Raw genomic sequence first — 26,825 nt, 5'->3', positions numbered from 1 at the left:
TTCACTTCGCTATTTCGCGACAAATCAGCGTATAGGTAACAGACTCTACCATAGTTCAAATTATATTTTATTTTTCTTTATTCAGAAACACAGCCCTTTTAATATTATTACAAACAGGTATTGGTAACGTTTATGGATATCGAATGGATTAGAATTACCATGTAATAAGGCATATTATAAAAGAGGCATGTAATAAAAGGTAAGGGAAATAATAAACTTATTGCCTTACATTACATTTAATATGGCATTATAAATTGATTTTAGCGAGGTTACAGTAAGCACCTAAGCTCTTAAATTAATATTCAATATTTGCAGTAGCACGCATCCTGCGTGTTGTCCCGGATCCAGTCCAGGTATTTCGTCACTCTGGTATACACGCCAGGGTAGCCCTTCCTTGCACATCCGTATCCCCATGACACTACCCCTATAATATGAAGAAATATTATAATGAGCAATATGAAATGATCACACAGTTTAAATCACTTCTGTGGAAGACATCGTTCTCACAAAAAAACTTTAAATTGTTTCAATGAAATTCTTCAGCTGAGTATTTTGTTACTAAAATTTTAGTTGACCCTGAGGCTGGGTTGAACCATCTTACTTTAACTTTAACAAACGTCAAAAGTCTGTCAATCTCCATACAAAAATTCCGGTTATATTATAGTCACGGTTAAAAGAAGGTGGTGCAACTCAGCCTAGTTTAATAAAATAAATATAAAGTTGTTGGCTACATAATATTATTGTTAGTTAGCAAAAGTAGGTAATATTCTTTATTTAACGTAGCACTTAAATATAGGTAATTCAAGCAAATGTACCTATCAGCTCGTATGCGTGGTCCTCGTTCTCTGTTATCAATGGCCCTCCGCTGTCACCCTGCAGAAACAAGAATGAAACTAATTTATCTTAAAATTTTCATTGAATTCGTTTTTTTACAAAGACCTTTGAATGATAGGGGCTTATTTACGTTGTTGATATATGGAGTATCTAAATGTTTTAAGCCTTTAATGTTCTCAATAACGACTTTGAAAGCAAGAAAGAAAGAAAATATACTTTGCTGAGAATTTTGCAATCTATACTAATATTATAAAGCTAAAGAGTTTGTTTGATTATACTTGAACGTGCTAATCTCAGGAACTATTAGGTGGTCCGAATTGAAAATATGGTTTTGTGTTGGATAGAGCATTTATTGAGTAAGGCTTTAGGCTATTAACATCATCCTGTACTCAATAGGGACAGAGCAATATAGAAAAATGTTGCAAAAACGGGAAATGTTATTCAAACTATTTTCACGCGTACGCGAGCACGCCTAGTAACTTAATATTGTATAGCATATCTCACAGTGCACGCGTCCTTATGCGCAGTAGCAGGGTAACCCGCGCACATCATGGCGTCCTTGATCTTGGAGGCGTTGTAGCTGGTCGCCTGGCAGTCCTGGTTGCTCAGCACAGGCAGGTCGGCTTGGAGTAAGGAACACGACCAGTTCTTGCTCTCCCCTGTGGCACCCCACCCGGCTACAATGGCTGTAGCGCCTACGTATGTTTTTGCTATAAAAAAAATTAAGGCTCGTAAAAAACGACATCGTAGTAGGTAAACACATGAAAATGCCTTGAAATTTTATTATGCAAGGAATTCCATTCCAGTTTGAAGAATATCATTTATTATAAAGGATCAAAATAAGTAAAGGATTCAAATGTAATTTGAAATTCTAATTTATAACCGTAATTGAAGTGGTTTTTAATCGTACCTATTGGTGTTAAATAATTACTTACTTACTAAACAATTTGGCATCTACTCTACAAAATCTTTGGAAAAGTACAAAGATAGTTATAGTCATACATTACGAACAAAAGCATTAGCAAATCGTGGATGTTTCAACACTTGTTTTTTGTCTTATGCCTACTGTGTTATAAATGTTTTTGTGTCAATAAAATTATTTCTGTTCCATTCTTGCATGTAGTTTTCAGTGAACACTTAAGTGGAGCCTACATAAACTAACCTTCATTCGTCGGCAGACACACCGGCCTAACCGCGTGCGAGTACGTCACGGGCTGATTCAGCTTCAGCAAAGCCACGTCATTCTGAAGGTCCGTCAGCGAGAAGTTGTGGGCGTACATCTTCACCACGTACCGCGTTTCAGGCCGCACGCTCGTGTCGCAGCGGTCGTGCTCCCCGAAGGTCACTCGGAACATGAACCACATGAATCTGAGGGTATATTGAAAATACTTAATCAGGCGGCTTAGGCCCAGAACAGACGGTGAAACGCAATTGCAACGAAACTGCAACTGCTAGTTACTTTTGAGTTGCATCTAAGTTTCTGCCATAGCGTCCGTTGTTTGAAACGTTGCAGTTGCGTTTCACCGTCTGTTCTGTGTGCTTACCATGAGTTTACGTTAGATGTGCTCGTTAGCGACTGCGTAAAAAAATGACATTAATTGTACCTATGACTAGCGGCTACTTTGAACAAACAAAATCTTCATAGAGATTTTTGACGTACTCGCTAGCGAGCACACCTAACGTAAACTCATGGTAGGTACACTGGGCCTTAGTGTGACTTTACATCAAACTTATTCGATAACGACTGAGTAAAAAAATGACATTAAATGTATGACGGATTGTACAGCGCCCATAGCGGATACTTTCAAGAACTAAAATTTTCATAGATTTTTAACGCACTCGATATCTAATTGAAAAAACGTTTGATGTAAACTCACACAACGCCCCAGGACTTATTACTATAAGATTGAAGATATAAGACAAAACTCAATTTAATCTGTCCTGTAAATTGGTCTAAATAATCAAAACAACTAATCAAAAGCTCCACTCCTGAAAATTATCGAGTATTAGGCTGAGTTGCACAACCTAACTTTAACCGTAACAATAACGATAACCGGTGCTATTTGTATGGAGTTTGACAGATTTTTGACGTTTGTTAAAGTCAAAGTAAGATGGTGCAACCCAGCCTTTACCTGTTTCTGTAATACCTACATACGAACACCTACAATTAAGCTCATCAGTTCACATTACTTTTCTCCTATCAAAATTACAACATAAAATGTAAGGATTCCAAAATTACGATTCTAAGAACATTTTTATTCTACAGTGTGAGTCACGTTAAAGTGTACATATGAAAATAGATGAAACTAGACCTATTTTCATCGACAAAAAAGAGGTCAATTTTTTTTTGAGATTTTTTTTTAATTTTTTATAGAATTTTTTTTCTTCCAATTACTTATTGTAAAGAAAACGTAATAACTTTTAAACTAAGCGGTATATCCTGATAAAATAGAGACAGTAATAATGCTAAATAACAGGCAATACTAAAAAAAATACATAAAATACACAAAAAAGGCCAACAAATAATAAAAAATGATAATTTTTGAAAAAAATCTGCTTAAAAAATCGTGTTTTTTTGGTTATTTGATAAATTTCTCTAAAAAATGCCCCTATAACTGGTAGTTTTTATTACTTTGTATTATTCTCTATCGTATTACCTTCGTAAAACCAAAAATCGCATGTCTCTATTCCTATCACAACGTTTGCAATGATCGTTTGAACTAAGCCTCTCCGGGCGCGCCATTCAACGCTTCGTTAGCAACAAAACTGAAAATGGCTCTAGATTTGTAATTTTGATAAAGACTAAGTTAGATTTCAAATAAAAACAAAAGATTTCGAAGTAAAATAAGCATTTTAGTTAAAATTAAAATTGTCTCTACCTGTAGCGGAGAATAATGTTGTGGCAGGCCTTTGTTCAAACGATCATAGCAAATGTTGTGATAGGGATAGAGACATGCGATTTTTGGTTTTACAAAGATAATACGATAGAAAATAATACAAAGTAATAAAAACCACCGGTTATAGGGTCATTTTTTGGAGAAATTTATCAAATTACCAAAAAAACACGAAGTTTTAAGCAGATTTTTTTCAAAAAGTATAATTTTTTATTATATTTTGGCCTTTTTTGTGTATTTTATGTATTTTTCTAGTATCGCCTGTTATTTAGCATTATTACTGTTTTTATTTTATCAGGATATACCGCTTAGTTTAAAAGTTATTACGTTTTCTTTACAATAAGTAATTGGAAGAAAAAAAATTCTATAAAAAATTTAAAAAAAAATCTCATAAATTTTTTGACCTCTTTTTTGTCGATAAAATCAGGTCTAGTTTTATCTATTTTCATATGTACACTTTAACGTGACTCACACTGTATATGCTACAAGATACCGTAAGCTCATTATGATATCGACTGCAGTACCAGTTTGAAAACGAATCCTGTATCCATACGATAGACTACGAACGTGTTACGTAAATATGTACGGCTGCCAAAAGATATCCATGCATGATAAACTTTCCAAGACTTTCCTTCTAAGGATGCGGTCCAAAGGTTGACGCGACGTACGCGCAATACTTATTTGATCTATGAACTATACTAAGTTACTTACTTTTTTGCGAAATAAAAATAAAATCAGGTGCAAGGCCTGGAATTATTCTAGACACAAATTCTTTACAGAATCTACCCCTGAAATCAGGTAGTTTTCAATTGGCTGTAAAATTAAAATTTTAGTTCTTTGGAATCATTTAAGTGTCAGTCGATTAAGTTCCCAAAATAATGATTAAATTAATAGTCCTTTGCCATAGAAAACCTTTGGTAGAGTCGCGTTTTAAAGAGCTCATAAGTAGTCAATTGTCCACTATGTAAAGTAACTTATTGTTTTCATGCAGGTGAATGTGCTAAAAACTTAAAGCAATGTTATTTATTAATGTACAGTTAGGCTGAGTTGCACCACCTAACTTTGACCGTAACTTTGACTGTTGTTTTTTGTATGAAACTTGACAGATTGTTGACGTTTGTTAAGGTTTAAGTAAGAAGCTTTATGTACTTACCCTTTAATGCAATGTGCAGCCGAGATGACATACTTGTCATTGATGAGAGACGCGCCGCAGCCGAAGGACTTGTGGTAGATAAGCCTGGCCAGCCAGGGGAACGCGTTCACACTGGACCCCAGACCTCCGACTACCCTCGGTTCTTCGTTGCGTTCGCCACAACCTATTAAAATATCAGTAAAGGGCTACAGTGTTTTGTATTAGCACAATTCATGTCAATACTATCTTAACTCATTAAAAGATTACCAGACTCTAGAAAAGCTCGTGATCCGTGATGTATGCAGTCGCCGATAAAAAACTACTTTTATGCATAAGGTAAGCAAATATTACGTAAATAACAATTCCACGAAGATTATTTTCCTTGTAACTGTAGGAGAGAGGTAGAATACAAAAAAGGATGAATCACTTACTGCAATCTCGGCAAAGGGGCAAACTCCTCTGAACTGGGACTGACGAAGGCGATGTGTATGAGTCTTCGGTAAATTGTAACCCATCCTAATTGACAGAAATCAGAACTTAACTGTGATTTTTATTTATTTTTTATTGCACCCAAACTGCAAGAACAATGTTTGTGTATTTGTTCTAATACTCGTATATTTTATGGTAAATCTAGATAGTAATGTAAACTTAACAGGTTTCTAGTTTATTGATATCTAATCTTAGTTATAAAGTTGTTATGTCAGGTTAGCTGTTCTACCACGACTCTACTACGTATTTCATTAATCTAGAGATCGACATTAATCAACCAATTAATATTTACCAATAACATATTTTGTACCAAATAATAAGTACCTAGGTGTAATTATTCCAAACACAGTAGGTATAAATGTCGTCGCTGATATTTAAAATATAGACTGAGAATGTTTGCTTTATTAAAATGTTGCATAGCTGATAAAGAAGTTACATTAACATTTAACTAATAATCTAAAAAACAATAAAGCTTACCTTGTTTATATTTAATCCTGTCGTGAAACACATAAACAAACACAAGAAAATCCACCACATGTTTGTCGTTTGAGACACTTAACTGTTATGAGCCTACAAAGAAAGTTCATGTATTTGGGGTTCAATGTTTTCAATACACTAACTCATTTTTTGTTTCCCGACGTACTTTATGGTTATAGGGCGCATAAAATGCTGCTCGAAGATCACGTAATAAAATAACATAAAATTAAATAAGCTATTGAAAATTAATCAATTAAAAACTTAAAAACCTCAGACACAAGCATGTGTGACTGGACCCCGAATACAACTGTACGTTGAACATTTCGAATAATAAATTCCATGCAGCCACGATACAGTTATGATGACTTATTGTCAAATATATTTGGACAATATTGTCCAAATGCAAAAAGACATGATTGTTACATTGAAAAGATTCTTTTAAATTTTTATCCAAACTTACTGGACTGGACATTGCTCAAACAAGTAACATCAATGGTGTCCTATCCCACACAATAGTATTGTACGAAATTAAGTCATAACACCTTAAATTTATTCATAGATAGAATTAAAGGCAAAGAATTTAAATGATAATTTTAACACTTCCAAAAATATAAGTAATAAGTAGTAACTAATTTGTTGATATTATTACAACTTTATTATACTCTTATTGAAATGCGAACACATAAAGCTCAATTTAATTTAATTGAAAATCGTGAACGGTATTCCGTGATTCAGATTAAATTGGGCAAATATTTAAATGAGTGGCGTCATCTTAGTGGCTGCGGAGGCTGTACGAACGACCGCGTATATTTGGCAATGACCTCGCGGTTCAATGAACTCTCTTACTTGTCTCCAATCGTCATTACAATTTAAACTTTAATACTCAATACATACATACGATATTGGTTAAAATTCGCGAATGCATCTTGGCCAATGATATTATGGCTAATAAATTTTGGATGCAGTGCCTTCGGACCACCTATAGAAGTTTTATATTACGAGTGTAATTCGGCAGATTGCTTTTGAAAATGAACACCGTTGATTTTATGTGAAATGTCGATGAAGACTGGTGCTTCTGACCAAACGATTATTTTACATAGAATTTTGTAAGCTAATATTGCTTTTTTTTTTCATTCTTCTAAAGGTGTTACTGCTACTTCTCAAACATCTGAACTGGTCCAAGTACCGCTATAGGAAGGTATTACATTTAAGCAATTACGTAAATGTTATGCGTATTTTAAATCTAAACACATTCCTGCAGCAACTTCAGTACTGGTAAATTTGAAAAAGATAAAACTTTCTTTTGAACATAACTACTAAAGCGCAATGTAATTGAAACGAAGTTATCGTTATCTGATTTTCCTTATCAAAACATTGTCTATTTGTTAACTTATATCAAACGTGAAGTCGTACCTATTTTCCATTTCTTTATTATTTTTTCTTGGATGGTAGAGTCAATACCCGATGTAATAGTTAATGAATTAATGTCAGTCTTTAGTCTTTAGTGACAAATTATGTATATGAATTTAAGGGACTGAAAATAAAAAACAAAAATGAATGAGGTACTTTATTGGTATACTGATCATAATTTAATTTTAAATAAAATCGTACAAAAATCCTTACATCTAACTTATCAAACTAAAATGACGACTTATTCATATGGCATGGCTTTCTCATTACAACTAGATTATTTTATAAAAAGTTACTAAAACATCTTCATTTAGGTACAAAAATCCTTATTGAAAAAATAAATTGCCAATTTTTTGGTACTAAATACGTATTTTTAAATTAATTTAATACATAATTATTTGAATCTCGTAACGTATTTATGTAGGTTTAGGGAAATTAGTGGTTTTATAAAAGTTATAGATATACATATTTTATAGTAATATAGGAAATACAAAGAGGTATATTACTTCATTCAACAATATGCTAAAATTTTAAAAAACTTGACGCATATCTATTGATTGTCGGTAGGTACAACGTTATTAGATATTTAAACCAAAACTTTCGGAATTCTGTAGTGATTAAAACTAAATGATAGATCATCTTAACTTATGTCATGAAATTGTACAATGTTTTAAAAACACTGTTAGTAAGAAACAAGATAATAAATTGTAATTTTTTCAAGACATATTAAAATCCTTGAAATTTTACATTAATTTGTTTTGTGTCCTTACTAAATCTGCAGCTGACTTAACTACATATTTGCATTGTTTTTTTTTCAGTTTGTACCAGTTTCAATAATATCCACAGATCACATAGGACCTAGGTACACTTTTTTAAGACTTCATATACAAAACAATATCTGTGGATGCCTAAGACTTTTTATTGAACAGCAGTCAACTCATTTAGGCAGGTAGTGGCGGTATAAGAAACTAGGTATCAAAACCACTTTACAGCTTAATACCTACCACCATTTTTAACTCTTTTAGATATAATCAATATCATACTACACCGTGTTGACCAAGAATTTGACGTATTCGGGCATAGTACGTTTGATTACCGTGAAATCGTATTGTACTGTAGAGACGTAGCTACTGTATTTGCGCTCACTAGTTGGCGCCACTAGTAAGGCTTTGTCTCTCGCTAGTGGTTAAGACAGTGGTGAGCGCTGAACCGGTTGGAGGACTATCATATTTGCACTCACCATGATGGCGCCACTGTAGAGCCACTCGCTAGTGGTGCCAACTGATGTTTACAAATGGTAGCCCTCATCGATCATGCCTAGTCGGTGCAGTAGCAAGCATCCCGCGTGTTGTCCCGGATCCAGTCGAGGTAGTGCGTGACTCGCGTGTAGACGCCCGGGTATCCCGGCCGAGCGCAGCCGTTGCCCCATGACACCACACCTGAGTCAAAGCAGAGACATATTAGAAGTAGTTACATAAATACTAGGCGAAGAGGTAGCGCATTTTCTTACATAACTTTTCAATTCCTATAATTGGAGGTCCGAAAATATTTCTCATACAATTTGATACCATAATGATCATTCTTCATAAAAAATTTAAAACCTACATATTTAAAAACATAATCATTGATATTCATAATATCACTAATCATACACTTAGTTTTTACTAATATTTGTTTTCATATATTTTTCTATACTAATGATCGAAACTCATAATCATTCGAATAAATAACTATAACATTCATAAATGTGATGTATCCTAATATTTGTTTTCATAAATTTATTACTTATAAGTGTATTTATCGGTATCCTTCCGTTTGGCCAAATTACTTTTCGCCAAATTTCACTTCGCAAACAACTTATCGCCAAAGTTTCATTTCCCAAATGAACTTTTAGCAACTGTACTTTTCGCAACTAATTCATTTGGTCAAATTATCATTTGGCAAAATTTTACTTGGCAAATGTTTATATAGCAAGTGTTTTATTTTGCCAAATATTATATCCCAAATAATTTGTTTGGTCAAATTGACACTTCACATACTTACCCACCGTTACACAAGAATTTTACGTAAAACAAAGATATTGCAGAAAATAGTATGGTTGCAGAAAGTAGGTATCGCAGAAAATAGTAGGTTAGGTTAGGTTAGAACAGCGTTCCTTCCATTTGGTACAGATGTTGACCGGGCACGGATGCTTTGGCTCATATCTGTACCGCATTGGAAGGGAAGAGACGCCGTCCTGTCACGCGTGTCGCGGCGGTGCGGAGGACACGGCGCACCATACCCTTGCGGTATGTCCGGCGTGGGCTCCGCAGCGCAATACGCTTATCGCGGCGGTGGGCCGGGACCTTGTGCTGCCCAGTATAGTCAAAACTATGCTGGACAGCAACGAGGCCTGGATGGCAATGGCCTCCTTCTGTGAAGACGTGATGTCTCAGAAGGAGGCCGCGGAGCGAGAGCGCGAGGATGATCCAAACGCGCCCTCGCTCCGACGACGGCGGAGGGGTCAGAGGAGGCGACAATATGATCGCCTCCAGTTTCCTCTCCTCGGTGATGGCCAGCGGGCCGGGGGCGTGGGGGCGCCCCCGCCTGCATTGCACAGGTCACCACCACCGTCGGACGGGAACAGCTGTGTGCTTCCAGCGGTTCCTGCCGCCCCCCGTCCTGGGGGGCTTGTAGGGCCCGCCGTGTAGGCGGGCAATCGCCGGGAGGGGCTGTGGTAGAGAAGGCTTTGTCCGGAAACCCACAGTCTCCTCCCACTTAGGCGAGTGACGGAGCACCGGGGTCTTTTTAGTGGGTATGCCTCGTCCTTCTGACTTGGTGAGCCCCACATAACCTACCCTGTCCCCGCAGGGTAGGTATGCGATTCAACGCATTTTTTCCCCGTAAAAAAAAATAAATAAGGTTAGAACAGCGACCCTTAACGCGTGAAGGCGAGCGAAGCGTGTCGCGGCAGCGGCCGCCGAGCGCTAGAATCACCTCTATTGTTTAATGAATCATTTGGAAATTTCGATAAAAAGAATGAAATAGGAAAATTAATTTAGAACTAATTTTATATTATCTACCCAAACAATAATTGGCTAAACAATAATTGGCTAAACAATAATATGCCAAAAACGACATTTGCATAGGCATAGGCAATATTTTGTGCCACAAAACTAACGTGACAGAAACGAATCGCTGCAAAACCGACTCCACGTAGTCTTGTCTGCCCTACCCCTAGAGTGTAATTTAAAAGCCGGAGGCGCGGAGGGAGGGCAGCCCTCGCCCGCTGTAACGAGGCTAGGCGCCCGGGTGAGCTGGAGCGGCTGAGGCTGGTCGCCGAGGCGCCGAAGGCGCCGATGGCGATCCAAAAAGCCGAAGCTGCGGAAGCAAGCGTGGGTGCCTGAGCCTCGTTACGCAAGGGCTGAAGGGCTGCACATCCCGCAGCGCCGGAGACGAGGAGATACCAATGCATGCTGCATGCTTGCTTTCATGCTACATGCTCTGCATGCTTATTTACTTAATTAAATTATATATGATTTTTTTAAAGATACGAGTATGTCTGTTATAAAGTAAATTATTCTGAACAACAACATTATGAGTTGAAGTATGTTCTTAGTAACAACATTATTAATTAAAACAATATGATGATATGGGTCATTCCACAAAAATATGTCAACTCTTAGTCCGCGCCACATTTCACATGAAATATTTGTTAATATTTTATTCCAAAATTGTTAAATCACAGCTCGCAATGTGCTTTATTCATCACCCATTTATATTTTTTGAAACTATTTTTAAAACATCTTAAATTCCTTTTGAATGACCCAAAACGTCATTCCCTAGGCATGTCCGTACTCCAAAAGTTTGTGTTTTGGGACCCACATTTATAAAAACATCAACTTTATCCTTTGTTTTAATTAACGAATAATCTATTTAAATGTATATTACGCCAAATTCTATTAATATTTTGCGGTTTCAATAAACAATAATTTGATTTTCTTTAGTTGAAAAAGAGTCTACAGCTTTTAGCGTCATTCCCTCGCCACGCACTGATTTTATAATTTTGCGCTTTAATATGTATTTAGATTGAATGACATTTAATTGAGTTTAAAGTACGATACGAAGTTATCCTCAGACCATACTGGCTTTGCGGTAGGCGTTTTTTGAATTAGTGCAAACGTGCCAGTTGTTGCGGAAACATGTGTTAATCCAGTCACTTCGTCAGTCCCTAGTTGAGTAGCTTTATTGATAACAATAAGAAATTGTATATAATTTAATTAGTATTTACGTGTGGTTTTTTGGCTATTTTCGGCACATCGTATAAAGCATCTTATAATATAAAGTTAATCTGCATTTGTGTTAAGTTTTACTCCAAATCGTCAGTCCCTAGAGCGTCAGGCCCTAGCTTTAAACGGCACTTGGGACTAAATTACTAGTTAGGGAATGATGTTTTTTATATGGTGATGATAACAAAACAACTACATTATGTATATTAACTTATCTATAAATGTAAAGGTTATAAGTTTTATACTTTATTAGAAGTCATATAGGAGTAATGTAGTATGAAAAAATTGAAAATTATAATTTCTCCTAAAATAAAGCATAAAGTGACTGGCCCTTTTAGACATAACATAATTAATTAATAAACTATAATTTACACTAATAAAGTATTCAAAAGCATCTTAAAAAAGTTACGGACAAAATGACGTCGAAAATATACAGATTTTTATGGAATGACCCATATGAATGTTATGAAGAAAAAAGATCTGAAAATAAAAATTATGTATTTTAAATGGTTCTTGGCAGTAACAGTATTGATAAAAAAATTATGATGACTAACTGTTATGAGCTCCGTTGGTAGTAATAAAAATGTATGAATAAAAAAAGTATGAAAAATAAAATTATGAAAAGAGATTATTATGAACACAAATCGGTAGTAAGACAAAGAATAGGATTTAGAATTTTATGTGAGCCAATATAGAACCAGGCGAAGACTATCATAAGTCATAACAATCTTGACGCGCATGAAATTTTATTTGGTGAACTAACTAATCTTCCATTTAGAAAAAACATACATTAACATGCTCTTGGTAGGAAACCAAATTACTGACAGGCAGTTATAGGTAGAGGTACGCGGATGAAGGCGTAGATAGAAGCTAATGACTAAAATAATTAAAGTATCGTGCTGGTCTTAATTCATATCTGATACGTATTGCATTTCAAATATAAACGCCTCCGTGGGTTCAGAAGTTCTGATTTTAACAAGTTGGCACGAGTGCTGTAAAATCGCTTTTTGTGTCGTGTGAATCGCTTACGCCAGCAAGCGTTTCACTTTCGTTCGCTTCGCAAGGATTAAAGAGGCATTGTACAATTTGTATCTTCGTGTGGCATCAATATTCATTACCCACCTATTAGTTCGTAGCGCTTGTCGGACTTTCTCTCCGTTATGAGCGGGCCGCCGCTGTCTCCCTGAAAAATGGTAGAAAGTGATCTCTTATAGCTTATTCCGATTTACTTATGGAATGGATAGAGCAATTAACACACCGGATTTCAATTTGTAATCAATTTAAATCTGTTTAGTACCACAGTACACTGTTTTAGTCAACTAAGCAGTGCCTACTGCATAAAATACTTTAGAGTAGGTACCTACCTACACAATGTCTAATTATTAAAAGCTTCAAATCTACTGTGAAAATCTAGAGCTAGTAATTTTTAGTCAGTCAGATTTCCTGGCATTGTGGTGATGGTGACAAATGAAAAAAAATGTTTAGGTAAACTTCACGTATTTCTTTAAGCACCTGGAAATTTCGTCGTACCTACAGACGACAGCTCATAGACTATAAGTTTTTGTCGTAAAATAGCCTGAATTACAAGGAGGTAAGACGCTACTATGTTTAGCTTATTGTGCTGTCGTCCGTTCCCCTTTCAATAATATTGGCACTAATAACGAACCTGGCAAGAGTCCTTCAGCCCGGTGCCCGGATACCCAGCGCACATCATGTGGTCGGTGATCATCGAAGCCGTGTATTTAGTGCTGCGGCACTCCTGGTTGCTGATGACTGGCACCTCGACCTCCTGGAGTGTGCACGACACCTTGCCCTCCTCAGTGAGAGTGCCCCAGCCAGATGCGATCGCCTTTACTCCGACGTACAGGCTGCCTGTTGAGAGGTTAAGGGTTAGGGTTAGTTTCTAAGCCTCAGGCATACAACGTGGGTGCGGTCATGAGATGAAATCGCCAGTCGATTCGATGAAATAGCACTTTCAGGTTTGCTTGCAATATACGAAACGCATTACAACAAAGAATAAAGTAAAAAGAAAATCTTAAAGGGCGTATTTCCACTGGTGAAAACCAAAACCCAAGAATGCTATCTATTGCTGTTATCATGCTATACTTAAGGCTTGGTATTTCTGCTAAAGTAGGTATTTCGCGCTGTCAAAATCTGCGCGCGCAATACTTCGCCGAAGACAGCGCGCCAAAGAGCTCTCGCGACTACACAGTATAGAAATACGCAGTTTAGAAATACGCAGTTGGTTAGGTTAGGTTGACTTTCTTCCGTTCAAGCGTCACACTCACAGCACTTTCTAATACAAATCATATCCAAGTGATACAAATTAAAACAACTTTCAAAATTTTTGGGAATACATTTTAGAATCGAATAAATATAGAATATAACTGCCAAAGTAAACACGGTTCAAAGAGGCGTGGCGTCACCCGACCTTCCGGAAGTTCCGCGCCGGCTAAAAGAATTTCAAGATTACGTCACCCGACCTATCGGTAGATCCTCGGGAGCTTGAGCGATTGGAAAAACATTTTATGATCAGTTACTCGTAGTAGCGATTATTTAGAGCTTGGATAATAAATTATAGTTGTTGCAATTCACAAAGCTTTGCATGTAGTTAATTACATTAATCAGTACACGCATCAATTTTGTTCAGTCTTTTTGTTTATTAATAAATAAAAATATCATACTAAAATTGCATATAAAGGCACTGGGTCTCTATCAGAAGGAACTCTAGGGGTGGAATCTCCATTGGCGTGGGTTAGCGGGCAAGGAGATAATATCTTGGATGGTTGACAATCACTTTCCCTACAATTTAACGTTCCACCAAACTCAACACGCTTTCAAAGATAACCTCGCAGCCGCTTGCTCACACTTGACATGACACAACTGATTGACAGTTACCTTTTTCTGCGCATCAGTCGGGTGTTACGTTTAGGAATCACAAACCTTCCGCTCTACAGATTTATACAGATAACATAATATTAAGATTGGTACTATTAATCATCAATAATAATTTGCAGCATCTGTGTCCGGCGCCGACACATACATATTTGTTTGTATTGGTCTGGGTGTTTTCTTTCCATAATTTATGTATAACGTATGTACGGCTCTGTATCGAAAATGACTATGAGCAATGAGCATCACACACGGTTACCTGGAGTGCATTACCGCAGCAAAATTTTTATAAATGTTGTGCTTTAGAGAGTCGAGAGTATATATAGCACATAATTAGTCCATCGTGAGCAAAAATTTGTCCACTAATAACAAAATTCGTTCAAATTATAGTTTTAAAGTTATTAGGAAAAAACAGATTTTGATGGGGTAACGTTTCAAACATTACCCTGGCAAATTTTTTTTGGTATAAATAGCTCTTGTTGCGTAGTAATTTGTCCACGAATAGCAAAATTTGTTCGTGTTCCGGTTCTCAAGTTATTTAGAATTTTGCTGGGGTAATGTTTTGTGATGTCCCAGATCTCGTAAATGGCTCAACGCAGAAGTTTGAAAAAAATACCAATGATAGACCTTGATATGTCCAAATTAGTTCAAACATTAGTCATTGATTTAAATGATAAACACCAGTGTAATTAAAAGATTTCAGAAAATCAGATAAAACGGATTTGTGAGTAAACCAGTACTCTTACAATCAAATAAAAAGGTGTAGCATGTACCCTTAGTACACCTTTATAACCACAGTAAATATAAATGATGTAGACCTTTAGCTACAGACCTTAAACAGTATTTTTGTGAAAATTCTTACGCATGGTGGAGGAAGGGACGCTCTAGACACTCAAGTCTACAAGGAGTCACATCAACTCCAGTTTTAAATCCGTTGACATCTACTGCATCTGCCATCTTTTTGGTTAGAAGATTCTTCCATCTTGCAGCGTAGACCTTTAGCGACAGACCTTAGACAGTATTTTTGTGAAAATTCTTAAGCATGGTGGAGGAAGGGACGCTCTAGACACTCAAGTCTACAAGGAGTCACATGAACTCCAGTTTTAAATCCGTTGACATCTGCTGCATCTGCCATCTTTTTGGCTAGAAGATTCTTCTATCTTGCAGCTTAGACCTTTAGCTACAGACCTTAGACAGTATTTTTGAAACATTCACGCATGGTGGAGGAAGGGACGCTCTAGAGACTCAAGTCTACAAGGAGTCATATGAACTCCAGTTTTAAATCCGTTGACATCTGCTGCATTTAAGATCGATTCCCCACACCTCCTTTCTTTAATAAATCTACGTGCTCCTAGCAGGACTTTAAGACGACCCATTACTCTTTCAGTTCCTCATAGTAATAGCAATTACAGGAAGAACTCATTTTTTATTCGAGCTGCTAATGTCTTTAACCTTATGGCTGGCGATTCCGATATTGATTTATTCAATTCCAGCATAAATAGTGTTAAACGAAATCTCTTCAAAGACTGGTTTGATGTGCATTCTTGAAAGGTGCTTTTTTTTTTGTATTAAGGTTTAATTTAATTAGTAGTAGGTAACTTTGGCTTGGTAACTTCTTTTCTATTTTTGTTTATTGATAAACAAGCATTACTCAGACTCTAAATGTGAAAACATGTTAATGGTTATAAGTTTTCTAAAATGTTAGTATACATAGTTTTTACACTGTATTGTTTTCCTTGTAAAATAAAATAAATAAAATAAATAAATAAATAAATCTGCCATCTTTTTGGCTAGAAGATTCTTCTATCTTACAGCTTAGACCTTTAGCTACAGACCTTAGACAGTATTTTTTATTATTTATTTGTGTCAGTGTGCTCTTCTAAAGAGTGTAAGACGATTGTATGTAGGTACTATTAAAATGTAATTTTAACTCATTGGTTTTGTCTCATATTTGAAGAATGTACTATGTATCATGAGTAGAGTCTTCGTTTAAAAGGATGCGAACGATTTAAATTTCAATAGGTAGACAAAATTGATAATTCTTAATTATCAAAAATTTAAGCTTTCTCCAGTAACACTGATATTATTATACTGTGACTCATCAAAGTCATCATTGTCAAAAATATTGACAAATCGCGAACTGTCACTGCCAAAAAACTGACACGCGTCCGTCCTCCGTAAGCGCCACCGCGCGACTGATTGAGATTGTCCAAGCCGTCATGGACGATTTTTTCCACATTTTTTAACATAGTAACTAAATAAGACGCAATATAAAAATTTCATCCGTTAAAAGCCCTCAAGTTATTTCTGAACTTTAGTTTAGTAAAAGATTTAGAATCTTAAATCGCTTATTTTAAAAATAAAACCATAAATAGAAAACGAATAGAGGTAACTTTGGGAATTTATTCTATCGAGTCAACTTCATCAAATCGTGTTTCCATCCGTTAATAGCCCTAGAAAATATCCTCAACTATGCCCAATAAAAATCTTAGCCTTTAATTTTACTGTTTAGTAGCTCAAAAATGAAAAATGAAAACCTCATTTTCGCCATTTTCTCTGCTACCCGGCCTTAAGGAATATTTTCATTTCCTGTGATATTAAAAACCCCAAAAAACGACCCATTTCCACCAAATTCTCTTATACTGAGACACTTAATTTGACTCTGTAATAAGTTCCGTATAAAAATAACTTTTAGTTGTGATATTTATCACTTCACTTCACAATCTTAGGCTGCACTATTTAAATGGCTAAAAATAGCAGGTTGATAAATTAGTGTTTAGTCAAGTCGTGCAAAAACTAATGGACGGATTTTAATGGAACTTTCTCGTGAGCCTCCGTTGACCGTGCAAACTTAGTGCTAAACGAATCTTAATGGGCCTTTCACTAACTTGAGCCTAGTGTGAAGAGATCATTAGAGCTTCAGTTAGCGGAGATAAGACAATATAGTTGTTAAGTATTACGAGAACTAGGCAATAACTCTTCGAGTGTTTGAAATCTACACTGACGGACAAAACCCCGAGTCAGTAGTACTATTGCAATTTTTCCGATAGAGTATTTACAATTTACATATATCATTAAAGAACACGTACCTACCTATCCATTTCATAATGTTCATGTAGAACGCTGTTTTCCTGAGAAGGTATAAAAGTCATTTAGCGTCTGCAAATAGGCTTTTAAAAACGCTTTTCTACCTCCTAGTGTTTCAAAGCTGTAATATGATTTTCTTAATTTTCATCTATAAAATTAGTAGCTATATTTTCCTGTTAAAGAAATTACGTGGAAGACGACAATCCATTATTTTACTTGGAATAGCGCTTGCATAACTCTTGCCAGCTGCTGACAGTGACTCAGCTTGACTAACATTAAGCTAAGTAATCTTATCATAGCTCCAACTTACGATCGTTACTCGGCAGGCAGATCGGCTTGATAGCACCAGACATCTGGACCTTCTCGTTGAGCCTCAGCAGCGCAATGTCATTGTCAAAGTTTGACAAGCTGAACTTGTTGGAAATGGCCCGAAGCACGAAGCGAGTCTCGGGCCGGGTGGTCGAGTTGCAGCGGTCGTGCTCGCCGAATGTCACCTTTATCATGAACCACATAAAGCTGGAAATAAAGAGCAGAATGTTAGTTGGAATACGCTAATAATATAGGATCATAAGTAGCAGGATACTCATCTGGATTTTGTTTATAAATTCTTACTAACATGTTTCTTAGAATAAATTAATTCTTTATTCCTTATAATAGTACAGTGTAGAGCCTCTGTATTTGAGGATTCCAGGTGAAGCTCGCTTCCACTTGCAGCCTCATCATCACTTCCTTTTCCATTCCATTTCCATTTTCGTTTGTGACTTTAAAAATCGAAGTGGATTATGTAGGTTCATAACATACGAGTACATACATTGTATAAACTGTTCAGTTTAGTGTTTTCTATCCTATGGTTTCTAAACCTGTCTCTGATTAATTTAATCTGAATTATGTAGTGAGTCGGTGCATTGGGCAGATCTTTAAAGCGTTGCTTTTAGTAAGAGCAGCTTTAAACTTTTTATTTTTATAATTTCCATTTTCACTACTCGATGTCAATACGTAACCGATTCAATTATGCAATTGTAGGCATTTGTATTGGGCGAAAGTGACTCAATGTCTCGGTGACGCCCGTGAATAATATTGATGGATAATTTACACTTTCACCTAAATTCCTAATGTTACCTATTTAGATTTATTACCGTTTACCCCATCAAAAATGGTAGACTATTGAAACCATCATCTACTCATGGTAAAAGCTGTTACCTATATCAGACATTAGATCCTTTATTTGTTGCAGCTACTGAAACGGAGTTGTATGTCGCCTGCAAGCTAAAAAGAAGACTATGGGGTGACCAAAAGATGTCACCTGAACTAGGAAGACGCAGTCATCTTTATACCCGCAACGAAAAACCAATTGAATTAAGAGAAGGTCTCTCAGCTGGGTAAGTAAAACAAAATCAGTTCAAAAGGTTTATAAATGTAGATGTTTATAAGCCAGATATAACGATTGGTAATATAGCATGTGCGAGATCGATGCACGTTGGATTGGACCGACTCGATTTAATTTTCATTCCGCGCCAAGATCTGCGGATTGTGCGTCAAATTGCTACGCATTTTCCCTAAACCTGACCTAAACAAAATCGGACTCAAAATGCCCAAAATGGATATCTGCGAGGATAATGAACTTAGCCCGACCCGCGCAGGCCGGTTCCAAGGTGAATGTACCTGCGGATACTGATCGGAATTCACCAAATTTATTTTCAACTTGTTTGCTAATTCACAATCCACAATTCCACGGGTTATCGGACCCGTTCTCGGTGATTTACGATCTCATCTGCAGTCTTAGCTTATCTGCATCTACGTTTCGATGGAAATTAGTCATTAACACAATAAAATAACAATTTATTGCTTGTAATATCGTTATAAGACTCATTCAAATCAAAACGAATTGGGGTGACGTTGGTAAATTTAAAAAAAATACATTATCACATTTTTGTTCTCCGTCGTTATTTTGTCATTAACCTGGATTAGTCAAGAGCATTTATGTACTTAATTATATGCCTACAGATCGCGTGTGTATTTAGCTCAGTCATTTGTTAGCTAATTATTAACTTCAATACGTTGGACTTTCAGTTAAATTGTATCTCTGGACAAACTAACTGAAAAAGAGACACCGATCCAGATGAATATTAAAACTATCCCTCATAATATTATTTTACAAATTCTATGACCAGTATAAGAATCTTCCCACATAAGTGATAGTTTGCGCAGCTGTCAATCCATCACTGAAGTGCTGGTCAAACATCGGACGTGCCGCCCACACCATTTTGACCGATACTACGCAAAACAAACAACTTTTTCCAAATCATGCAGTTTCTAGATATGCCCGAGGCAATTTGGCTTCTACTGAGAAAAAAATACTGGAAAAATAATTCTAACCTTAGTTTCGTGTTTCGTGCTCCCACGATATTTATTCTTAAAAAATGTCTAGTAGATAGTACTTACTCTTCGAGTCTGCTTTATCTACGTGACCTATTATTTACCATTACAAAATGAAGCGAAAGCTAAAAGCTCCAAATGAAAGGATGAATTTTCCATCAGATGTTAATTTACAAACATCAGGAGCTAGTTAATTAATTCTAAACGCTAGTTTCCTGAAAAAAAGTTTTAGTCTGTCAATTATAATCACATAATAATGGACACGTAGGTTTATTTTTATTTGTCAATTAAAAAGTAATTACGAAGTTCGGGTGCGTTGAAGTTCCGCGTGACATCACAAAGTGCTACACTTTTAAACACTCTTTGACGTCCCGGGCCTCTTCTTTAGAACACAAAAATAAAAAGTACATGTCGAGTATTTTTGGATAAGTTAACTGACGGATTAATTCAAACTCTTACTTTTTTACCTAGGAAACATCCCTATTGGTACAATAAGTTGTAACCTACTCAAATGCAACAGACAGTATTAGTACCTACCTACTAATTTCCATTGTGCAATTAAGATCACACCTGGCCCAATTACACAAAGCAGATATTACTAAGAACATTATCTCTAACACATGACTCAACCAGGTTAATATCATGAAATTTAAAATCAATTACTTATCTTATTGTTATGTTTGTCTTATTGTATTTATTCCGCATTCACATGACTCAATTTATAATACTCGTGCAACCTTAACCGACATCAGTCCAAAGATTTCCACAGTAGGCATTTTCCAGACCAAACTCCCAATCCTAAGGCTGGGTTGCACCATCTTACTTTAACTTTGACAAACGTCAAAAATCTGTCAAACTCCATACAAAAACCACCGGTTATCCGTTATAGTTACGGTCAAAGTCAGGTGGTGCAACTCAGCCTAAGTCATGCGTTCTTAATTGATTTAACTATTGTTCTTCTTTACCACACAATAACATGCATATTGCACATTTTAATTTAACATTCTGATAAACTATGATTTATACTTTTCCTATATTGTGTAATTTCCAATCTTAGGTTTAGTTTTACTAGGTAGCTTTGTTTATTTAGCGAATTTTATAGCGTAGGTATAATAATAATAATAAATAATAAATAAATATCCTTGGACATTTTACACTGCGCTTCTAGTCCCAAACTAAGCAAAGCTTGTACTATGGGTACTAGAGAACGAATATAAACATACTTAATTATATAAAAATAATAAAGATCAAGTTAACGTCAAAAAATGTGAACAATAGGAGCGTAGCGTTTAAATGTAACATCTTTGTTTTGTGTTCTATAATTATTTACCCTCTCTGAAACCAGATGAAATCTACTTCTTCTAGATAGAGTTCAAACACTAGCTAGCACCTAACCTAAGCACTTCATGTTGTTTATGCTCATTTTATTATCGGCCTAATCCAAAACATTATACATATACTTAGGTGCCGCCATTGAATCTACACTTATGTAGAGCATAGATTATGCCATTATGTAAAGCATCCCACATTAATCACCCGAGGCACCGGAAAAAAGTGAGCCATCAAACTCCTGTCAGGATATACCGAGCGGGTGTCCCTTTTGAATTTTTTTACCACAACGCGGTAGCTTTTGGCCTGCTAAGTGATGAATAGGCCAAGGAAGATGAGCTTCGTCCGAATCCTTCAACCACAGAAAAACTGAGTATCATACCACAACTGACGACACAACAACGCTGTTAACATTGTTGTTGTGGCGATAGACTTAGGTAAGATGGTGGTAACTAACCAGGCGGATTTAAAACACCCACCAACAACCAACTGAAAACTGTGTATGACTTTTTTTCTTTCTTTCTCACCATGTAAATCTAGCTACAACCCGATTGAGTTAACTGCGCACCTGTGTGAGTGAACGCATTCCAGTGAAGAGTGCAAATAATTCGATCGCATTGTAAGTTATACGCACCCTTTCACACAATGTGCAGCAGTGAGTACGTATCTGTCATTGATGAGCATGCCTCCACAGTAGAACCTCTTGAAGTAGGTGAGGCGAGCCATCCACGGGAACTCGTGAGGGCCCGCGTCCTGCCCTCCCACGATGCGGGGCGCGTCGTTTCTCTCACCGCATTCTGGAAATGTTAGAAGGATATTATTTTACGTACGTATTCAATAGAGGATAAGCATAATAATAAGTACCATCCATCTTTTAGACCAGGGGCATTCTGGCCCAGGAGAGGGGCAAATACATTTTTTTGAAGTTGGGTACCTCCTGCTATTAGACACTTCAGAACGTAGGTAAGGTAGGTACGGACTTATTCATAGGTCTGGATCTACATGCATGCTTTGTTGTGTACTTAACTACATGTAATTTTTCTATTGATTTATGAACCGCCATGGATATCTCACACAGACCATGTTTATTGTAGTGTAAGTAAATATAATATTGAAAAAAAAAAGTAAGTTTAAGCGTACTTGTACTTATACTTGTCCCTTGTGCCGTCCAATTTGCCGCGCATTTTCCGTATTTTTTATTTATTTTAAGGACAACACTCCTCTTTTTGTTATTTGGTACAAAAAAAGCTTTTTATGTTTGGCCTTAAACTGGTTTCTCCCGCCAAAACTTGTGGTCATAAAAATTGAGACGAAGATTTGCGTTATAGCACAGAATAAGTAATAGTACAGGTACAGAAGGATTACTCCGCAAGATGATTTAAATAAATGCGAGTCTTGCTACGACGCGATACAGTGGAATTCAGCTCGCACAGCACTATGTACCTACAATTTTATTCACCTACAAGTTTTGTCTCTTTCTATCGCGTGCCTCTGAACTCTTCTTACGCTGTTAGGGTTGCTGTCTAGTCAAAAAATAATTAATCTACTTATTTGTAATGAGGTACGTATGTAGGTAAGTATGCATTCATTATGGAAAACCTTGGGAGAGGCCTTTGTCCAGCAGTGGACGTCATTTGGCTGAAACGAACGAACGCATTCTGAGCAGTAGTCATAGTAGGTTAGGTTCCTATACTATCCTAAGAATTATTGATTACCTACATGACCAACATACCTTTCAGCATCTTTGGGAAGCGAAAAAAAAAGATAAATCCGGTAGATTTCTTTTCGAATTTAAACACCCGAACGCCGCACAATATTTCTTTCTCTTTATGTCCATTTTTAAATAATGCTTCGATCATAGAATTATAATAATACTACAACGCACGCCAGCGTCCTGACGGGCGCGCGCGTGACACTCGACTGATATAATACCCGCCGGCGGGGCGCTTCGCTGTAGGTAATTATCGGATGTACCGCGCGGAGTGAGCCAGGCCTGGTTATAGCATCCCGTTACAAATACCTTGATTCTGTGTTTGTTTGTTTATCAAGAACGATTTACTAAATATTCAATGAAAAAATTAATACTAACTGCATGTGCACGTGGTCTTGGCTAGATTAGCTTCCATCAACGGGGGCCGGTTGCCCCATACTCCGCCGAAGATGTTTTTCGTGAAAACCCCACGGGTATCTCGAACTATATCACCCTGTATAAAAATAACATGTAAGTAAGTAAAAAATATCTTACTTTTGTATAACATAAAAAAATTTAACAAATAAGATTCAATAAATGTTTTTTAATTTTAATTGTAGAATAGTAAACAAATTACAAATCAACGGAATTAGTTAACTATTCGATTTACGCTAGTAATTTAGTTTTATTACATTAAAAAGAAACAAAAGAAACAAGTCAATTACTTGTATCAACTATAGTTAGTGTCAATTTGGCAAATATTGTAAAAATTGTGACCAAAATAATAAACAATGTCACGTTTAAAAATAACGAAAGTAAATTAAAGCGACACAAACCTCTGAGAACGTGAAAGTTGTAACGGCCAGCACTAATACAATGCACTTCCACATTTTGTCTATGTTTATGAATAAAATCGAGATGAAAATTCGAAATTCAAAAATTTGAATTTAGACCTGCGCGGACTTCTGGCGCATGGCGGTCTTGAACTTTCGCGCGCCCGGACGGTCACACACTGAGATGCGCCGATCGACAGCATTGGTCACACGCCGTGATTTGGACACGACGTCACTGTAACCCCACTAGCCTTAAGCGCCGCCGCACACTTGGCCACAAGAGGTAGCTGTGATCGTGGCTACTAGGGATTGTAAATAAACACTTTAAGTTAAAGTGTTCCCTAGTGTCTAGTCCTAAAGTCTTTAACCCTCTATATTTCACACCAGCTTATTGGGCTGACGAGTCTACTGGTGGAGAAAACTTATTTTTGGAGTAAATGGTGGAATCAATAACTTTAAAGCTCTATTACAATACAACTGACACTCAGAGACGAAAACTCTTATAAACCTTTACATATTCTCCATAGTAAGCGTCCCAGTATTTGTAACTCTACCACCTGCCTACAGTACCTTCAGTTTTTGAAACATTTTAATGCACTTTCCCACCATACCTAATCATTCCACCGAATCATAGTAGGTTTGTTGGCTTGCAATTTTACAAAACACGCAAAATTCCCTAGAAACTTCAACCTTTACAAGTAAGCTGGTAGAGAAAAATTTGTGAAAAAGTTTAGACATGGATTGTAGTGGCCATACTATCCAGTTTTTCTTATTCGTGGCCAAGTGTGCGGCCCTGTTGTCTCATTTATCTGTGGACAGCGATAACAGCTTTTAGGTTACCTTCGGCGCCTTTAATAGCATCTTAATAGCACCTATAGTCGTATTATTGGGACACGCCTAAACTAGCCTGTTTAGTAGAGCTTGTAATCTTTTGAAATAATAATTTAAATATTCAAATAAATACAATTCGTTTACTTTTGTGTTTCTACCTAACTCTATAAATAAATCTCTAAGTAATCAAATCATTAAGCTTTCAGTTTCAGCTTTGAGCTTTTTATTTTATTGATTGATCGTAGAGTTTCATCTTTATTTAAGACTACTCTCTGCTTCTCTCCCTTTATGGTTTAGTTAAGTAAAATATTTGAATGTTAATAAGCCTTCAATAAGAAACGTCTCTACATTTTCCTTTTCTTCTTCCCTTGAAATAAGAGGCACAATTTGTAACTGAAGGAGCCTGCCAATATTAATTTTATAACATCTTTTTATATTGGTGAAACAAAACACTCTCTATAAGCCTAATAAGCCTGCCAAACACTTTTTTACATCTTTCTTGTAATTTTTATATTTGTCAACTTTTCAATATTACGAAACAATAAAACACAAAACAGTCTATTGTCTAAGAAAATAAAACCAGTTGTTGGCAAACAAGAAGGCATTATACACGGTGTCTATGTAGCAAGGAGCAGGTGGCCAACAATGACGTCCTGGCGAAAGCGCCACTTTCGTTTCGTCAACAGCACATCAGACTGTACATTTTTGCTCTAAAATAGCATCTATTACAATGACATAAGATGCCAGCATGTTAAGCTTGATGTGCTGTATAGATTCACTGACAATGCCGCGTTTTAGTGCACCTGTGTGGACTGTGGACAATCGCTTGCTTCTTCACTGCACTCTCGGTAGATGAAAATTGTCGTTCGTTCGCACAGGTGCTATATTTTCTGAAGGTTCCAAATTATCATTATTGAGTTGAGGAAATTATCTCATTATCTCTTGTCTTTAAAAGAGATGACAGCAATGACCTATCCTGAAATTTAAAAGAGACAGACTGGTTCACGAGTTTTAATTTACGGAAAATTTTCAGAGGTTGACCCTTAATTTATCACATTGTAGACTAAAGCTACTGAATCAAGAATTTTTTATATCATCTTCTTAATCTGAATCTGCAGAAAAATAATTCCAAAATGTTAAGTTAATTTTTTTGTTACGTAGTTAAGTAGAGTCTATCTCGATATAAAAAGTAATGCACTGCGCATTACTTTATTTGGCAATACACTCGAATTCCAAACTTTTCCTTGTCAATGATTATGCCAAGTGAAATTTGAATTACATACAAAAAGTAAAAGTACCTGCCGGTAATTTATAAGATCCGGGTTAAAATGTGATATCACAAAATTAAATGATTGTGAAAGGAGATAGGTAGGTATTATTTTCATCACAAAATTCGATCGAAAAGTCTTTCAGAAAGTGATATCAGCCTTCAATTTTTCAATACACTTAAGAGACCAAATTTTAATAAGAGACCAAAATCCTACACTTAATAAAAAACAAATCGAAACAATAAGTTTATGATTTAAACACGAGCGTAAAATTTATCAAAATTTTATTTTATTTTTTAAACTTTGATGAAATAATGAGCACCAACAACACTATTCGTAAAATAAGTAAAAAAAACGTTACTTAAATTAAAATTTACAAACAATCCAATAATCATATCAAATTAAAAACAACATTAAATCACTGTCGAACTCTAGCTATCTAACAAATTGAGATAATATAACAGATAAAAAACTAACAGTTATGTTAAATTAACATTTAAAATTAAAGATTAAACCATTATTTTAACATTTATTAACGAGAACAATAAAATTTTCAGCGATCACAGGTGTAGCCTAAAGAGCGTTTTTTTTTTCTTATTTTAAACAATAATTAATTTCCACACTATTTAAACTAAGTCAACCTGTAAACAGGTTTATAACTACGTAGGTACTCGCTGACTCTTTTCATTTTTATCTAAATCTACCCCCCACAAAGAAATTTTACAATTAAAGATGTACCATTCCCGGGAATTCTCCGATGGCATTCTCAGAATATTAAGCTTTAATTAAATGGAAACTACCTTCAAACCTAATCTTCAAAGATACCGGAAATCCTACTTGGGAAAAGACATATCCAGTTTGAAATAAAGTAACTTACTATATTTAGACACAGTGCCAAACATTTTTGGAAACGTCTTAGTCAACAAGTACACAGATATTCTAAATATGTCAAGAAATAAATTAACAAGTATAAATAGTAAATTTAAATACGCCTAACACTAGTATGTACAAAACA

The 26,825-nt window shown here is 36.0% G+C and overlaps 1 protein-coding gene across 1 annotated transcript; it reads right to left on the bottom strand.

The window, feature by feature from the left end:
* Window positions 1-217: 217 nt before the first annotated feature.
* Window positions 218-23,903, bottom strand: LOC135076703 (transmembrane protease serine 9-like). Its single transcript, XM_063971123.1, has 15 exons — window positions 23,715-23,903; window positions 23,278-23,392; window positions 21,823-21,985; window positions 17,794-17,999; window positions 13,171-13,376; window positions 12,627-12,687; window positions 8,565-8,675; window positions 6,725-6,805; window positions 5,827-5,843; window positions 5,292-5,376; window positions 4,882-5,044; window positions 1,997-2,202; window positions 1,339-1,544; window positions 816-873; window positions 218-424 (listed from the first exon to the last, which is right to left on the bottom strand). Exons 1-15 carry the CDS (start codon window positions 23,766-23,768, stop codon window positions 303-305), a joined length of 1,854 nt encoding a protein of 617 aa, XP_063827193.1. The 5' UTR covers window positions 23,769-23,903; the 3' UTR covers window positions 218-302.
* Between the last annotated feature and the right edge of the window lie 2,922 nt (window positions 23,904-26,825).

This window comes from Ostrinia nubilalis, chromosome 12 (assembly GCF_963855985.1).
Source record: "Ostrinia nubilalis chromosome 12, ilOstNubi1.1, whole genome shotgun sequence".
In the NCBI taxonomy this organism is placed as follows: domain Eukaryota; kingdom Metazoa; phylum Arthropoda; class Insecta; order Lepidoptera; family Crambidae; genus Ostrinia; species Ostrinia nubilalis.
This window is presented reverse-complemented; position numbering and strand designations above follow the sequence as displayed.